We start from the raw sequence: 19529 nt of genomic DNA, 5'->3' as shown, positions 1-19529 counted from the left end.
TTAATCATATTCTATTCGCAGAAAGTCAAGTGATCTCCCGTGGCGTCTCACAAAAATGAAATTAAAACAAAGAATCGAAACTGGAGCGCGTATGCGGGAGAATTGTCAGAAAAATCAAATACTTTGGATTCTCTATTTTATTGATTTTCGTATTGTTTTTGTTTTGTTTTATGAAGGCTTGTTCTTTTATAAACACAGTAAAACTACTCATCGTCGTAACCGTTTCTGTTGGTTTTTACTGTTGCCTTTTTTCTCTGATATTTCATCTTAGCTTTGCTATCCTATCTTTTCCATGTAAACTATTAAATGCATGTTAACTTTAATGTCCTTTACTTACTTTTATTGCACTGTAAAAAAAGACTTCATCAGTTTATTTTGTTTGTGTCTAATTTATTCTGCTTTCAGCAATGCAAAAATATCTTAACTAAAATTGAAATGTATAACTATACATTTATGTTCATTTAGACTAGACATGGTCGTAATCGAAATTTCTTATTAAGATAGCGTCTTTATGTTTGCAGGTAAATAAATCCTTTTCTGGCACTTCCTAAACATAAGCAATCATGCGACGAGTGTGCAAATTGCATTGACATGTGCACTAGACGTAGGAACTCGTCGTTGAACGAGTGCTGTCCTTTCTGCCTTTTACAATTAAAGATAGCAAGTGATAAAACTGATATATCAATATGGAAAAAAAATCATTTAGAAAAATCATAAACTGTATTGGTGAAGGTAAACCAAATATAATGTATATATGTGGCAGAATTTTTGCAGCTGAGAAATTTTAAGGTGAGGAATTTACTTTTTTTGTTTTATAAAGAATGTATAACCAACAATTCAAAATTAATGTAAAAATAAGAAGATGTGGTATGGTAACCAGTGAGACAATTATCCACCAAAGTTCAAATGAAGTGGATGTAAGTAATTATAGACAGCGTACGGCCTTCTACAATTAGAATAAACCACACCGTGTGTTCGACGGTAAAAGGCCCCGACATGAAATATATGAAGCAATTCAAATGAGAAAACTAACGGCTAATGTTTTAAATCGGGGTGTCTAGAGCGTATGTTGGTCCTTTTGGACCTGACATAATCCTTAAAGATTTAACAAATATGTGTTACCAAAAGACAATACGCAAGTAACACATAATATTTATAAGTCAATCAGTAATTTGGGTACATATATGTATAAATCCCTCAACATTTATATTCTAGCGATGATAATTGAGTGATGGCGAATAACACTGACTCACTTTGAATATGGTAAAAGGCTTTCAATGACAATGGAAGTCCTTGTTTTGTCAAGTTTATTACAAATTTAATTTATGAAAATAAAGTTGTTTTCTAATCAATATATTATAAAGTAGTTGAATGAAATCCTCTTTTGAATGAAATTTATGTTTATACAGAATTGAAGGCGCAGCGACATTGCAGACATTCAAGTAATACACTGCATACATCTTATAACCGGGTTTGAACTTACATGAGCAACACGACGGGTCCCACATGTGGAGCAGTATCTGCTTACCCTTCCGGAGCACCTGATATCACCCCAGCTTTTGGTAGAGTTCGTGTTGCTCAGTTTTTGGTTTTCTATGTAATGTTTTTTGAACTGATGTTTGTTTGTCTTTTTCTTTTAAGGAATGGCGTTGTCAGTTTATTTTCGACTTCTCCTCTCTTTTCCTGCCATGATCCGCTTTCCTAAAACATTTGACCATAAGATTCTATGTCGGTATCGATTACCTATTATGTACATAAACAAGTATTACATCATACAACGTGTTCAAACACATTACATTTATCAACATATGGTTCATTCTATCAACAGGGAACTTTGACAGACAATAAATCAGTACTTAGTCATTTGATTTTTGATTTTTGATTGATTTCGATATCTTTAAAGTATTGACGTCACAGAGAAATTTAATGCATTCTAGTAGTTAAATGCATACATATCTTATTTCATTAATGTCTTCGTAAATAAACGATTATAATTCGGTCTAGTTTGGTTTCATGTATATTAGATTTGACTACATAATCAAACGTGTTATGAATTATTGTATTATCTATTTATGATCATATGCAAGCAACATTGAACTTTAACGGAACTAAATTGCTTTCAATAAACCAGTTCTTAGTACTTGTTTTGATTGGCTTGTTGTATGTTAAATATAGCGTTATATTTGTGTGAAACTGTTTAATGTTTATTTAGTTGAATAATATAAACATCAATCATTGTATAGAATGACTTACAATTTGTAAAATTTTGACAAAGATCCAGAGTGTAAGTCAGTGTGTTGTGTATGTAGATACAAATATTGAATTTCTAAATATGCGAACGTTTGGTTTTCCAGTTTGTATCATTTTTGTTTAAGAAGTCTGATTTAGGTCAGTAGTGCCTTTCAGCAACGATATTGAAAATTCCAAAAACATACCCGATCAATTCGGCAATAGATAATTACAGAATAGTACAATTAGTATAACATTTAACCTATATTTATGTCATGTCAAATAGAAAATTTCATATGGCTTTTAAAATATAACACACCGAGACACCGATATAATCTCAAGATCACTGCTCGAGGGGTTATATTTGTAGAGGGTTGTTACTGTTTGTGATACTGGTAAAGCCATTCCATAAACACTTTATTATAAACATGTACCTCAAGCACAAGTAATTTAGATGTTTTTCATGAGACACGATGTCATACAGATAAGGGTTTGATAAAACCTTTGCAACCGTGACTCGTATCGATATCATCATGGATGTCCGATACAGCACGATTACCATTGAGTGTATTACACATAGAACTGACAATTATTTACTACCAAGTATATTAATACATATATAACATAGTATTTCGGGCATGTTTTGTTATTGATAATGAAAATAACACCTGTATAAGTTTTGTGCGTCCGAAGCGCTTTTCTGGATAAACATTGGTCAAAAGCAGGAATGTATGAATATTATTTATGTGAGAAGCTATTTGACCAAAAGGTACATACAAAAAATAGCGAAATATTTTTAAGACCAACTATGCATGAGGGAGTGCGGTCTGTAGTTGTGTACAATTCCGATGATTATAGATAGTAAGTTTCATATTAACGTATGAAACCGTCCACACATGATTTTGTTGCCTTCTTTTTGATCAAATTTACTAAGGAGTTGTATGGAACTATTTTCACAATGTAACGTTGCGAAATTTTGGAAGACAAATACATAAATATTTGGTAGCATCAAAACACATAGATTTTGAAAAGTATTTGAGGTTTTGTATGATGTTTTGAATGCGCACTTTATTCAAAAGCTTCAATTCGGATATGAATAAGGAATACGGTCCGTCCCAGAAATAAAACCATCAAGGACAACTAGTAAATATATTTATAGAAATGCAGTAATGTTTACCTGGAGTACAATGTATGTTTTTTGTTACATTCATATTGAAATCCAATATATGAGACAATCGGTAACGTTTAACATTCTATTTTTATTCTTTCGATCTGCCTTTGAATACTTAAAATGGAATTAAAATAGTTATCAATGCCATAATTCACTCAAGCGCTTTAAGACTATTTTTTTTAAATCATACAGTTCTCATGTTCAATAATTCAAAGAAGGACAGAATATTTAGAAATAACGGTTTTAACCGAAAGGAAAAAAAAAAAAATTAAAATATGAGCGTATTTAATTTATACTGAAGAAGAAAAACGCACTACGTATACATTATACGTTAAAGTCTACAAAAACCTACACACATTGTACACAAAAAGTGATAGATATAATTTTATACTTAAGGCAATTCGAGTTGTTTTTCTTGTTACAGATAACTGCTTGAATTAGAACTGTAATTTACGGTATTGTATGACATAACACACATGAAATATCCATAAATTTATGTTATGTAGACATCTTTTAATTCCTGATTGACCTTAAAAAGTCATAGAATATTGATTTGGGTCTAAATATTACTATTATATACAAAATCCAAAATCGTTTGCTTCATGATGTTCATTTTACATCGGTTTTATGATACCGATAACATTATCTCTTTATATGTGTATATATTGCGAAAAAAAGAAGAAAAAAAAAACACTTCCAGTTAATCAGTCATCGGAACCGTGCATCTGTTTAGCTTCGTTTTGGGTTTATGCGATTCCCTAATGTTTTCTTTAATTTCATTTGTGTATTCATAATGTATTTAAAAGTTTCGAATATCGATAAGGTACTACTGGCTCACTTTAAAGTAAAATGTAGACAATATAAAAAGTCAATCAGATAAAAGATAACACCATGACAAAAAGAAATAAAAATATACTGACACTGAACAGTCTACAAAGCACTGCACGGAAACCTAGAGATTTTGAAACACAACCCTTATCCCCCTATTAGATCTTTAAGAATAGTTAATATATTATAAATACCTCTTCCATATTGAATTTAGTCTAACAACAATGTTCGAATCATATTTTTGATTTGTCAAAATTAATATTATTCCGTCCGCCGAATCGAAGTTAGACTACATACATGTACGTGTTCGAACAGTTGACAAAAATACAATATCCTTAAACCTTGCTTTTATCAAAACAATGCTGTTATTCGTATTTGTCAAATTTTGCGAACTATTGGCTTCCTTATGACCTCTATTGGTTCCAATATCATGATTGAGAAATGAAACTGAGCATCAAGACTGCTTTTTTTCAAAAATATTAGTAAATACAACGTGCTTCAAAGGACTGACGAAATGTTTTGACAAAGACAGTAACGTCATGAACAATGTAGAGAGATAAAGCACGTGCTCTTATCATTGTTAATCTGCCAAAAAACATGTTTTTTTTATTGTTTTGATACATGTCATAATCGTTTGTCGAAAATATAAAATCAGAGAAAAATAATACAAAAAAAATCAGTTTTAAACAAACTACAACCGAGTTGATACAAATCACTTACATATTTCTCACCAATAGCATAATTATAAGCCATTCCGCAGCTTTATTGTCATTTCTTGTATTCCGATATCGCGATTGAAGGATTTACAGTCAACGTTTCAAAAAAACATCTGTTGTAACACTGGCCGGAAGCCAGATACGTCCGGAAATATACTATTTATTTTGAAGAGACTATATGATAATTATTCTCATTGCATTATACAATTCCGAGCATACCGGAAGAAAAACGTTTTGTATATCTACTAGTATATATAATGTATAAATTTCACGATTCATATTTATATTAAAACTCAATGATGTAAAAGGTAAATAACGCTGTTCTTTTTTATTCTGTAGCCAACCTTGGATATTATAAAAGGGTTTAAATGGCAATTAATGTCCTGGTTCATTGAATAAAAATTAGAAATTTATTTTTTGAAAACCATTATATTCCTGTAATCAATAATTTAAAGAATACCACACTGTACTTTGATATCAAAATGTGGGTCAAGGAAATATAAAAAAGCACAAACAAGTTCAAAATGAAACAAAGGCAATGAGAAAATATCCGACCGTGCTAGACCCTGGTAGGTGGTCAAGGTCGTTCAACATTTAACTGTAAAAGAGAAAATAATATATAACTTTAACTCATATTTTCTTTCCCAATTTTTTTTTTTCAAACTATATACATTTATGACCACAAACGAGTCTTCATGTTTCTATTGTGTAAACAAATAGCACTTTCATCAAACAACAGTCTAATTTCTATTCGTGTCTTTCAATTGTCATCCGCCTTTTTTAGAGGACAAAAATAGCTTTCAATAAACAAGTTATTAGTACGCATAGTTTAAATTGTCTCAGGTTGCAAATATACTAAAACAAATATTTATATATATTACATGCAATCTTTTTATAGCTTTAGTAACTTTCTGACCAGCATCCATGATATCTTACACCATGCATATACATTTGCACACATTTGCTTCTCTATGTTTTATCATTACTGTTCAAGAATTCTAATAAAGTCAGTAGTGCCCTTATGCAAAATTATTGAATATTTTCACAATATACTTGATCAATCTGTAAATAGATAATTACAGACTGGTACAATAAGTACCCATTTAACCCTATATTTTTGTCATGTTAATATATAATATAGCAATTCAATCATGTTGTGTAATGAATATTGAAAATTAAACTTGTACAAAGTTGGTGCGTCCGAAGCGCTTTTATGGATTACCATTCGTCATAATTCAAAGATTTTAAAAGCAATAATATATAAATACGGAATAATAGGAGAGCTAATTGACCATACCGTACTTTATAATTATGGCTTAACATTCTTTACGCAAGCACGCTCGAATAAAAAAGTTTTGAAGGCCAAACACAGTACGACTTTGAAGAGCACTGGACTAACTTTCACCAATTGCCGTTGAAAACTTTATTTTTGCAAGACAAATACATAATGGTTTTAAGCATAAATATCAAAATTGTCTAAAACAAATACAATTTTAAAAGGTGTTTGATGTTTGGTATAATTAAAAAATGATAATAGTATTTCATGTTCTCGTTCTATGTCAAATATCATGGATAGGCATCATGCTAAAAAGCTTCAATTCTTAAACAATTCGACTAGTGTCTGTCATAAAGATAAAAACACTTAAAATAACAACAACTTAAATATATTTGTTGCAATGCAGTAGTTTTTCAATGGAGTAATATGTATTCTTTTATATCTATATTGATAGCCAATGATATGAGACAGTAAACAACGTTAAACTGGCTAATTTTACATTCTATCGACCTGCCCTTAAATACTATAAATGGACTTTAAATTGTTAGCCATGCTCTAGTACACTAAAGCTATTTTCAAATCATTTGTTTTTTCAAATCGTGACATTCTTGTGTTCAATAAGTCAAAGAATAACTATTTATCTAGAAATAAAGTTTTACCCGTATTGAAGTCACAAATACAATAATGAATTTATTTAACATATATTTATGAAAAATGCCCTGCATACACATTATACGTTAAAATCGACATAATAAAATTGAGAATGGAAATGGGGAATATGTCAAAGAGACAACATCCCTACCAACGAGCAGACAACAGCTGAAGGCCACCAATGGGTCTTCAACGCAGCGAGAAAATCCCGCACCCGGAGGTGGTCCTCAGCTCGCCCATAAATAAAATTGTGTACTAGTTCAGTGAAAATGGACGTCATACTAAACTCCAAAACATATAAATGAACTAAAATTAAAAAACATACAAGACTAACAAAGGCCAGAGGCTCCTAACTTGGTACAGGCGCAAAAATGCGGCGGGGTTAAACATGTTTTTTGAGATCTCAACCCTCCCCCTATACCTCTAGCTAATGTAGAATAAAGAAACACATAGCAATACGCACAGTAAAACTCAGTTTAAAAGAAGTCCGAGTCCGATGTCAGAATAGGTAACAAAATAAACTAAGCAAAAGACAATGACACATAAATGAACAAAGGACTACTAGCAGTTACTGACATGCCAGCTCCAGATCTCAATTAAACTGATTGAAAGATTATGTCTTCATCATATGAAAATCAAGTACAATCCCTCCCCTTAGAGGTTTAGTAGCATACCATCATAAAATATATGAGAAGAACATAACCCGTATCATGCCAACAACTGGTTTTAGAATAAATGTGTTTATTTCCGATGCAAAGACCCTATGAATGAATCAATATTAATACCAAAATATGCAATCCTTAATGATTTGACAACAGTATCGTAACTGTATCCTTTCCAAATAAGTCTGTTTAAAGGTTTGGTTAGCTTTTGATGTGAATGCCGACATTTTTGTGCTTTGTAAAGAATAGTACCATAAAATATTGGATGTGAATACCTGAACGTACAAGATGTCTGCATGTTGATTTATAAGCATATACATTTTACATAAGACATAAATGTTATAATGTATCCGTAAGATAATTTGAGTTGTTTTTCTTATTACAAATAAATGCTTGGCATCGAACTGCAATTTCAAGTATCGTATAACAGAACGAACGTGAAATACCAAGAATGTTCTGTTATGCAGTTAATTTATATCTCCTAAAAGACTTTCAAAAAGTCATAGGATATTGATTTGGGTATATAATTTACTATTATATATAAACAAAATTTTTGCTTCATGATGTTTATTTTACATCGGTTCAAAAAAGCGATATCTTAATCTCTTTGTATGTGTATCCATTAAGACAAAAAGAGACAAAGCTTCATGAAATGAGGTAATTAGAAAACAGACAGCACTTTGACAAAAGGAAAATAAATAAACCCACCACTGGACACTCTACAAAACACTTAAAATATACTAAAGACAAAGCAATACAACAAAGAGATGTTACTTTGACCACACATTTATCTTTATACATTAAAAAAGATAAACCACGCTACACAAGAATGCAATAAATATCTTGCCATGCTTATGTCAAAATTTACATTTTGTTGTTATAACATCGAATACTTTTACATTTAAACAACTTTCCAATTGACAACTTTCCTTCCAATCAAACAAGTGGACACAGCTACATACATTGGTATTAGGTTTCTACATTGGCGGTTACTCGCACTTTCATACAGAAGTTGTGACAAAACTAAGATATCTTTGTTGGCCAGAACAATCACTCAAAGAATATATATTTCTATTTTTGGCTAAATTCAATCAATCTAGTGTGTGTATCAGCTAAAATTATTGTTTATGACTTCTGTATAAAATAAATAAATTGCATCATTCATCTTTATGGTGAAGACGTGTATAATTCTGAAGTTATCAAACATTACTACAATGTAGTGTTAATAATGGTTATAGAATTAACGCCCACTTTATTGTCAACAAAGCCGATGTAATCGCATGTCGACAGTAAAAAAAAAGTATTTACAAAATAGTCCCGTTTTTTAAAAACTCTTTATAAACGCTAAAAGTTTTGTTGGTTAAAATATAATAATATGTTTATGCAAATAACCCATGTGACAAGCAGTAATTTGAGTATAAAACGGTCAACCCTAGGAACTTTGGAAATCTCGATAATACAGATAAATTCGAAGGTAAGTCTTTGATTTCACCACCTTCTTGTGCACCCGTGTTCTCAAATCTTTCGCTTTTTCCCTATGAAGGTAAATCTAGAAATGTGCTTCAAACGCATAAAACATATGAAATGGTATTATTATTTTTTTACAAAACAATGCAATTGTTTGGAAATGTTTTAATTTGTCATATTCATACATTTTTGTGTTTTATTTTAGAACACCTTGTATAACTATTGCATTTCCGGATGTATACATTTATTGATTTTAAATTCATCTTGGGATTGTTATTTTTACAAGTTCACTAGTATTTCGATGAAAGGAAACATTTACAAGTTCAGACTCGCACTAGTCAGTTAAACATATTTTGTCTCGTCGAGAGCTGTTTAACATTTGTCATTTCTAATTTATCAACGTAACATGTTCAAGCTTACATTGTTATGTTGAATATTCTTTTATTTTTATATATTTTCATTTTAACTTAAGTTAATGTTAGAAGAATTATGTACGAGATGCAATTATCATTAATATTGATCCTACCTTTGTTTTTTGTTTTTTTTTTTTTTGCCTCTTTTTTAAAGAAAAAATACTATTAAGTCTTCGAATATGAACCTTTAATAACTGCCCTTTTTAAAAATAAAATAAATAGACATATGTGTATCGTATAAAATCTTTCAGCTTTCATGAAGTAACAAATAAATGTTGTTTCAAATGCACATTTATCATAAATACAAAATGAAATGTTTTGAATAAAGTTAAATTCTTCAAAATCTATTACAGAATGAAATTTCAAACATTAGTCTGTCTAATATATAGACCGCCTTTATTACGGTATTCTTATTACGTTTCAATTACGTCAAACAATGTTTAAATTGCATTTTTGTAATTGCAAATGTATATATTATTCTCTCAGCAGGAGAACAGGTTTTTTTTTCTAGCCAGTAGACAGGAATAAAAAAGTTCTCAAAACATTGCTTTGTCACAATTATGCTACTTCTGATGACTTCTGTTTGAAACATTCGTATTTCTAAGAAGATGCCATTTTTGGCGTTTTCACGACTTTGATATTTTTTCTTAAACGTCATGATTAGGGATTAAACGAAGCGTCGATGACTTGTTTAATAAGTTATAAACTTTTCTTCGTGGTTGCATAGTGTTACAGAGAACATGTTTTATGCCTGTTGCAATATAATTTATATATATGTTAATATTATTTGTCATTCAAAACATTATTTATAAAATATATTATTATTTCTGCATGTTCGTAAACTTGCTTTGTTCAGTGTCTTTTGGAAATGCTTTCATCCTTCACTTCTTATAAATCATAATAAACCTTATTGCTGGCTTAGCAGTTAACTTTTTGGCAAAATATATTAGAATTTTATATTTGCAATTCTTTTTAATTTCTTAATTGATTTGATTGTTCAACTGTTTTGTAGACGACATTCGCGTCTAGTCTACTAAATGATAAACTTGGTATATTTGAAAATATTACATTGTATTACACTAAACATGCAACACAGATGAAAAAAAACATGGCCTTTATCAAACAAATTTTGAATGGTTAATTTCGCCTGCAGTTAAGCCGAACAATGTTATATCTGCAAATTTTTGGTAGCATATTTATCAGATTTTTCGTATATTTAAATTCAACATTTATTATTTGAGATATTGAACAAAACTGACGTTGTTCTTGTTTTCACGGTCAATGTTTGATTAAAGTGGTTAAATATCAATTCTTGTCATAAGTTAGTCAAGTTTATTAGAAATTGTATCTTTTTAAAAATCATGATGTTCTTGAATATTTTTGTACAGAAGGCCTCGTTATTTAAAAGTAAACATTTGAATGGAAATGATAACAACAAGAAAATAATAAATGAGACATTAAAAATACAGTAATTACCAACAATATTAGACAGTGCAATAGACCGTATCTAATTCAAGTAATGCATGCATATTTTCAATTTTAAATGATTTTAGAAAAAAGCGTCTTGGGTGTTCATCATGTTCATGTTACTCAGGTGTAAAATAACTATTATTTGATCATACAATGTTTATAACCAATATTCTATTGTTTTGTATTTATTGACACTTACTATCAACGAGGTTTTTAAAAAGACAACCAAGGTTCTTTTTTTATTTAAATAATGAATTAATTGCCTTTGTTATTATGCTTACATACTAATTTACCTACTAGAAAGTAAATATCTTTAATTTTATCAAACGTCAAATTTAAGAGAGGGATAACTTTATTGTGTAACATTCGGCAAAGAAGGAACGTGCTAGGCGATTTAAGTTGCTGATCGACAACACTATTGGTGAGAGTTCATGTAACATGTATCAAGACTGAATTTGCCATATATATAGTTGACGACTGTCTCCTATCGATAAACTACCCTACGAGACAATATAAGCTCTACACAGTAACATGTAATGCTATTTTGTTTGTGCATTGGAGTTTTTTTTCTTACATTCAGCAATCATAAGATAGCAGTACTGTTAAATCTTGTGGTTAGTTAGTTCTGAAACAAAATCTGTCTTCGTAGTGTACGAATTATATGACGGTATAAAATGATGAGATCTAGACACTGATTTAAACATGAGAGCCAATTAAACGCTAAGGTCGTGCTTATATTACGCTTAACTCGGTGTGGTGTAAGTGTATTCAATCAACATTCAAAATAAAGTCTATTACGTTCCCATTGATAAAAATCAATGTTTACATGTAGTTTAAATCAGGTTTGACTACATGCTGTCGATAGTCAATGTAGGCCTGGGGCCATGTCAAAAAGCTGTCTTAGGATTGGAACTTGTCTTAAGATGGTGTTACGACATTTCTTAGGCTGAAATTAAAGAAAGCCTTCTATGATAAATTCAGGCAACAATATTTTAACGATGTTCAAGTTTTATAAATCAGCTAGGAGGACAAATCAAGGTAAAGAAGTTAAAAACAAAAATGTGTCCATAGTATACGGATGCCCAACTAGCACTATCATTTTCTATGTTCAGTGGACCGTGAAATTGGGGTCAAAACTCTAATTTGCCATTTAGATTAGAAAGATCATATCATAGGGAACATGTGTACTAAGTTTCAAGTTGATTTGACTTCAACTTCATCAAAAACTACCTTGACCAAAAACGTTAACATGAAGCGTCCCACTCGCAGTTTCATTTTCTATGTTCAGTGGACGTGAAATCGGGGTCAAAACTCTAATTTGGCATTAAAATTAGAAAGATAATATCATAGGGAACATGTGTACTAAGTTTCAAGTTGATTGGACTTCAACTTCTTCAAAAACTGCCTTGATCAAAAACTTTAACCTGAAGCGGGACAGACGGACGAACGGACGAACGGACGAACGGACGCACAGACCGAAAAACATAATGCCCCTAGGTGGGGCATAAAAATTAGACTGAGGGAATCGCATTAACACCAAAAGTAGCGCGACCGTTTGGGTTGACAGGGTAGCAATCAAGATAAGATATATCCCTAAAGTTGTCCTAAATTAAGGATAAAGGTGTCCTAAGATCTTCTTAAGATAGTCTTAGAACTTAAGATGTCCAAAGTTGAAGTAAAACTTACAAATATAAATGTTATACTTCTTCTAGAACGAATAAGATAAACACTGAGTTAACTTATTTTGAAAGTATTTAACACGAATCAAAAATTATCACCAAGCCATATAATGATATGGAAATAAAATCGAGTGGGCCAGGGTCAATTCTGATATACACATTTGTACAGCACAGTTATACCATCTTATAATATCTGTTCGGTTAAATTTCAAATTAAAAAATATTTTTGACATTTTTTTGTTTTGAATAGTAGCTATAAATGATAATGTACATTATGTATCGAGTTATTCTTCAGTTGTAATGGTTTATTTTGTGTTAGAATAGAACTAATGTTCATGCTAAAACTGTTATGAATATAGTATGTATGTTTTTCTATTTGCATTCATTGATTAGCAAAAGATCGTCTAACATAAGACTGAGAACAATCGTAAATCAGGTATTTTGTTTTACATCCTAAGACATGTCTCAGCCATTAGTAAACGAAAATTAGACTTTATGAATTTTGGCGTCCATTTTTTTTTTTTATTTTTTTTTTTGAGTTACCTGTACCAGGAACGCTCAAACTTAAAAAAAAGACAAGGATGTATAAATAATTGATACTGGGGGAGCTATATAACTAAACCACAAAATGAATAGTAAAATCCACCTTTGACTGAGGGAGCACGAACTTTAGTTTCAAAACAGAACAGAGTAAAAAGGAATTTGTTCGTCTTTATACTTTTTGCTATGTACAGTTGTGTCCTTCCTATTCTATTTACATTAGATATATTCTTACTTTTTTTATGGTGCATAGTGTATATTTTGAATGTATTTCTTTTACAATGCGGGTGGGGATTTTTTTTTTTTTTGCAATTTGAACTTCATGAAAATTAATAAAATTGTTTTGTAAGGCCACAACAATTTGATTAGTAGTTCTTTGGATTGTCCTGCTCCTGTTTTGGAGAAATTGACTTTTCAATAAAAAAAAAACATTACCGCTTCTGCAATTTTTGGTCCGCATGCCGCTCCAAAATTAGTTCTCCTTGAAATTTTCTTTTCACATAGACGCTTTTCTGTTGCATATAATGCTCCTATCTTTTTAAACACACGTGTGATAAATCGATTTGTAAATAAAGGGTCAAAATCGTGATGCCAACATGCAGTTGTGTCAGCTCATTGCCGTGGACAAGAAGTTATTGAACACACAGTTATCCGAAATGCGTCTCGTTTTACCTTTAAAGACCTGTTCTAGGATGCAAAAATAAAAAATCTTTCGTTAAATGACCACAAACACATCAATACATGTATTTGTTAGAACCATCGTCACACAAGATCCTTGTTTCAACAGGCATAGACTCAGGCACTTGTTTCTATCCTTGGGAAGGTCGACTATCCATCTATCTTTTGGATGAAATGAATTGTAAATTCCCATGAACTTTTTAAAAATCACAGAAGTATTTGATGTTGATAAAACCCCATATCCCCTTGTTAGTCTTTTGGCATGCAAGCAGAACTCTTCTTTTGTTGGGGGGAATTTAAAGAGTTCCAACGAGACCAAGGTGATGCCGTATTGTGATTGGTAAGCTCATAATAATTAGGGGTGTGTAATTGGTTCAACCATTTCTAGTCACGCTAAAGAGTTTTAAATGCATTACAGCTTTTAGGAGCAAAAGGAAAGAGTATTTTTCTCAGTAAGAAAAATGCATGTGAATGGGGTGACAGGTTTTTCAAGGGAATATTTTAATACATTTGGATCTACATGTATAGCAATATAACTATCTTACTCAGGATGTTGTTTTAGTACAAAGCAAGAAATATTCACCTCACTCATTATTTTGATTCTAAATATGCATAATAGTCCAACTGGATGTCAAGCAGCCAATGAATAAAGGCAACAGTAGTATACCGCTGTTCAATAGTCATAATTCGATTAAGCAAAAACAAATCCGGGTAACAAACTAAAACCGAGGGAAACACATCAACTAAAAGAGGAAAACAACGGAAAAACAGAAACACTGAACTACAACAATAAAAAATATTTACCATATAATAGACTCTATCAAATATCTTTCATGGGAATTTTCTTGGATACATACACATATTTTAATTTTATTCAACATGTGTCATTTAACTAACTAACATACTTACTCTTGTGAAACTGCATCTGCTATGCTTTCTAAATATATATATAGATTTAAATGAAAATTCACATAGACAAGGCTTACTTGAAGAAAATAACCAAAATTAAGTAAACCACAGAGAGACAAGAAAGTCAGATATGGTACAGGCACCAATAAATCAAATTATATGCATTAGAGCATCTGTTGCTCCTCTTTCTTCTATGAAACAACCCAGTTATAACATGTATATAAATTGTACAACTTCTAAATCAAACAATTTAAAAACAAACATATATACCGCTCGCTTCACTTGCAGAGCAATCGCCTCAAAAAAACTCATTTTCAAGAAATATATAAAAACAAAAAAATTTCGCTCGCTCGCCTCATATTTTTTGGAGCTTTTGTCCGAAGAACTATTAAACAAATTGATGTGGCCTAAAGATATGAAATAGAATTATATAAGTCAACTAAACAAAACAAAAATAACTAAAAGGTGTAATTTTATTTCTTCAATGAGCCTGTTTTAGAATAACTAATTACAGCCTAGATTGAAAAACGAATTAGTGATTTTGCCAATTGAAGTCTCTTTAGTGATGTTCGAGGTCAACATATTTGCAAATCCAATCATTATCAACGTTGATGGGCTGATAAAACTAACAAGTACCTTTAGTATAGCCAATTCCGGACTATGAATAAGGTCTTTGCAGGAAAGAAATATATTCTTTAGCGTAACATACCTTTATATTGTAGATTTTTTTTTTAATTCAATAATTGCTTAAACCATACTTTATTTTTCATTCAAACAAATTATCATTATACACTCATCTTCTTCTCAACAACAAAAAACCGAGTTTATTGTAATATTGATTGGCTGTTGACCATCTTCGCACGAAATTCAAAATTCCATATTCGTATGACCATCTAGTGTCAATTTCGGGACAGTGTGACGCCTGCATAAACAACAATCTTTTCATTTATATTTTTCAGTACACACAACCATTGAAATGAATTATGTAAGTATAAATGACTACGGTGATTTTCTGCAATACAATTGAAGGACACTTTTGTCAATCATCTTAAATTTGGAAAGATATGAGTCCAGCTTCTTGTCATTTTGATTGTTTTTACTATTAAGAGATTAGGGAAGAATCGTCTATTCCAATTAAAATTAGATTTGAAAGTAACTTTCTGTAAAAAAAACAAATTACAAGTATTCATATATGGCTGATATAGACGCCTATTTACAAAATTATCAATGAAAACTGTTTAGTCCTTCATATTAAATTTCATAATAGCTTTTTAATTTAATGGTACCAATTTTACCGCACCAGGAGCGCATTTCGAAATCAATGTTCCGTTCGATGACGCTCGAGGCCAAAATATTTGAAGATACATGCATATTAACCAAACATCTATGCAAAAACTTAATGACTCACGTTAATACTATAAAAATAAATCTTGCATATCATTGACTTCACTTATTACAATGAAACTAAAATTATACAAATTTAAAAATGTACCTGAAATAAATCGTAAGCGATTGTTGTCCATAGCAATACAATGTATCAATTATCATAATATAGTTTCTTGTATTTGCATTATTTTGTCAAAATGCTAATTTCGACAATAAATGGACTTGTATAAAATAAAATAACAAAAATAGTAAAATCCAAGGAAAATTCAAAACGGAAATTCCCTTATGGAATGGCAAAATCAAAAGCTCAAACACTTCAAACAAACAACTGTCATATTCCTGACTTAGTAAAGTTGACTATTCAACAGTGGCTTAAATCCACATTATTTAGACTCCAATGGATAGTTGTCTCATTTGTAGTCATATTACATATCCTTATTTTATATAACAGAAAATGCTGTTGGTTGAAGTCTTATTAGCATTCGTTTCTACTTTCAAAATGTCCTTTCAAAAAAGTTCTTGTAAAGATAAATCTTTAAAAAAGAATATAAGGATTGCAACATTATAGAATTTTGTTTTTAAAGGAAATTGATCTGCGTTTATCAATTAACAGTACTCCTTAAAAGGATAATTTCTTATATTAGGGAGCTACCATTTGATTTTTATGGGGGAGCTACTATTTGATTTTTATGGGGGAGCTAGCCTAGGATGAAAAATTTTGTCCTGCACTCTATTCGGTCCTGCCTTTTTTTCATTAGTTTATCCTGATTTTTTTCACATAAATTGTCATCCTGCCTTTTTTTTTGCCAAGTCGCTCATCCTGCCTTTTTTTTTATTCAAAAAGTCTTGTCCTGCCTTTTTTCAAATTTCACCCTAGCCCCCCTCCCATACCCATAACAATCAAATGGTAGCTCCCTTACATGTAGCAGTGATTCTGGTTTTTTTACGTCTTATTTCTTGTAATGGTCACCTTTCAATAGTGAATGTTATTTTATATTTTGTTCTCTTCACAGGTTGAATTATCAGCCGTGCAGAAAAAGCTCGATGTTGGAAAGTCTGTTTCCTTTAAAGTCATGTGTGAGGATAAAAGCCTTGCATCTGTCCCTGGGTAAGTATCGGAAATACCGAGTTATTTCTTCAACTATAATCAACATTAAAAGTCACAAATAGCTTAATTAGTTTCGTATACATTGAACTTTACAACTCTATTATAAAGATACATCATCGCCCGTAAAACTCTTTAAATTTTTTAGATGAATGGAGGGATTGTGTGGCTGGTTAACGTACAGCGACATATTCAACATGCATATAAAGGTCGATAACCATCTTCATAAGATAAAGATAAATCACTCGTTCCAAATTATATAACTGTCATATATGATGAGTTTGTACTAGATCATATTTTTAATGTGATAGCTATCTCACAGGGAAACAGTCCAAAAAAAACATGATACCCTACTTGAAACATTGGTTTGACTCCCGACACAACCTCTTTATCACTTCACCAGTACTCGCGATAGGAGGACAAACAGCACATAAACATTTTGAATCTTTGATTTCTACCGACAAAAGGCTACATGACCTCCTAATCGCTGTAATCTATTATCACATGATTGATACATGTATATATGATATTAAAATCATCGTATATCTGATATGATAGAAAACAGATTATAAAGCAACATATATAATTACAATAGTACTACCAATAAATCATACTGAAAAGAATTTTACATGTTATGTTAAGTTTACGTTTCATTTATTTTGCCATACAGTTCTTTTTTAAATTTCTTTCATTTCAGTGGATTTGCTGTCAATTTTCAAGAAAACCATGACGACTATGCAAATATTGCTTTGCAGTTCAACCCAAGAGCTAAATCGTCAAAAGTTGTATTGAATACACGCATTGATAAAAAGTGGGAAAAAGAACTATATATTGTGGACAGAAATTTGAAAGGTGTGTACTTCGGCAATCCCTTCGAATTGACAATTAATGTAAAAGCTAAAAATCAGATTCTTGTTTCTGTAAACGGCGAATTTAAAACAGGATATGAGTGTAAAGTTGACATAACAGCAGTGAAATATCTTTGTTATGCATATGGTGTAAAAATTATCCTTGATGATTGAGATACAATTTGTTTGAAGTTATACAATTTGTATTAAGTGATACTTAACATATATTTGATGTGAAATTAAACTACAATATAATGTTTGCATAACAAATTTGTATCTTCCTTTCCAGTTGTTTCAAATGTAATTTTTCACACTTTTATTGAACGTGCTTTAAGTAATATAGCTCTGTTCTAAATGCAGGCGCCACATCGATAGTAGACAAATTATGAGACTTTTGATGGTGTGCAATTCTTTAAAGATGTTACATGGAATCTCCTTATTGTATAAAACTTATTTTTCGGTTGAAAATTGTGAAGTGCATGCCCCTTTTCTATATAGTGTTGTATCTCTATAGTGAATAAACTGATCATTTGGATAGGGGCGATATTTTTCAGCATCTTATACATGTTTATCCTTTGTTTATAAAGGTAGTATCTTTGGCTAGCTTGCTTGCTAGCTGAACCATGAAATCAGTATCAGCTAAGGTAGTGCCTTCTTTTGAGCGGAGGCAATAGTTAAGCAGGGAACCAATCAAAAGTAGAAACAGTATATAAATATTGTGAAACCTGTTTTACAAGTTAGTTCAAAAATATGTTTTCAGGTTGTAGGTGTGTTTGATTTGTCAATTTCATTTCAATCAATTACAGCTGTTCATTTATAACTTGATTGTTTACAAGTGTAATTCTATATAACATTATGAATCGATTTAAAAAATAACTTTTCATATCCTTATTATATATGTTTATAATATTATAAGGATATCATTATCTTTTATTTTAATCTGTATTTTTGGTGGGAGTGCTACAGAATGTGTAAACATAAACTTACTCGGATCAAATCTGTGAGATATTCCTCTCACCATGCTATTGTAAAAATGGTATTATATTGTTTTGATTAAATCAAAATCACAAATCAAACACACCTACAACATGATTGTCAAATCGCTTATAATTGACACTATATTTTAAATCAAGATTAAAAACATATTCATGATATTTCTCAACTGGTTTCTTAAAGTTTATGCACTGTCCTTACTTTTGATTGGTTCTCTGCTTAACTATGATAATTGACTCCGTCCAAAGGAAGGTGGTACTTTAACTAATAATGATTTCAAGGTTCAGCTAACAAGCAAGCTTACCAAAGATATCACCTATACCTACACACTCAAGTCATTGTGCTGTAATTTAAAATTAATAATTATTCAGACATACATAAAAACTGGGGTAATCTCAGGTGCTCCGGAAGGGTAGGCAGATCCTGCTCCACATGTGGCACCCGTCATGTTGCTCATTTAAGTACACACCCGGTAATAAGTCTAATTCGGTAGGTAACATTCGGGAAA

The 19529-nt window shown here is 30.9% G+C and overlaps 1 protein-coding gene across 1 annotated transcript; it reads left to right on the top strand.

The window, feature by feature from the left end:
- The first annotated feature begins 9052 nt into the window (after window positions 1-9052).
- LOC127724215 (uncharacterized) lies at window positions 9053-18490 on the top strand. The gene is made up of 4 exons (XM_052231113.1): window positions 9053-9076; window positions 15649-15674; window positions 17089-17183; window positions 17878-18490. The coding sequence occupies exons 2-4, from the start codon at window positions 15666-15668 to the stop codon at window positions 18200-18202; spliced, it is 429 nt and encodes a 142-aa protein (XP_052087073.1). The 5' UTR covers window positions 9053-9076; window positions 15649-15665; the 3' UTR covers window positions 18203-18490.
- Window positions 18491-19529: the final 1039 nt, after the last annotated feature.

This window comes from Mytilus californianus, unplaced genomic scaffold (assembly GCF_021869535.1).
Source record: "Mytilus californianus isolate M0D057914Y unplaced genomic scaffold, xbMytCali1.0.p SCAF_14, whole genome shotgun sequence".
In the NCBI taxonomy this organism is placed as follows: domain Eukaryota; kingdom Metazoa; phylum Mollusca; class Bivalvia; order Mytilida; family Mytilidae; genus Mytilus; species Mytilus californianus.
This window is presented reverse-complemented; position numbering and strand designations above follow the sequence as displayed.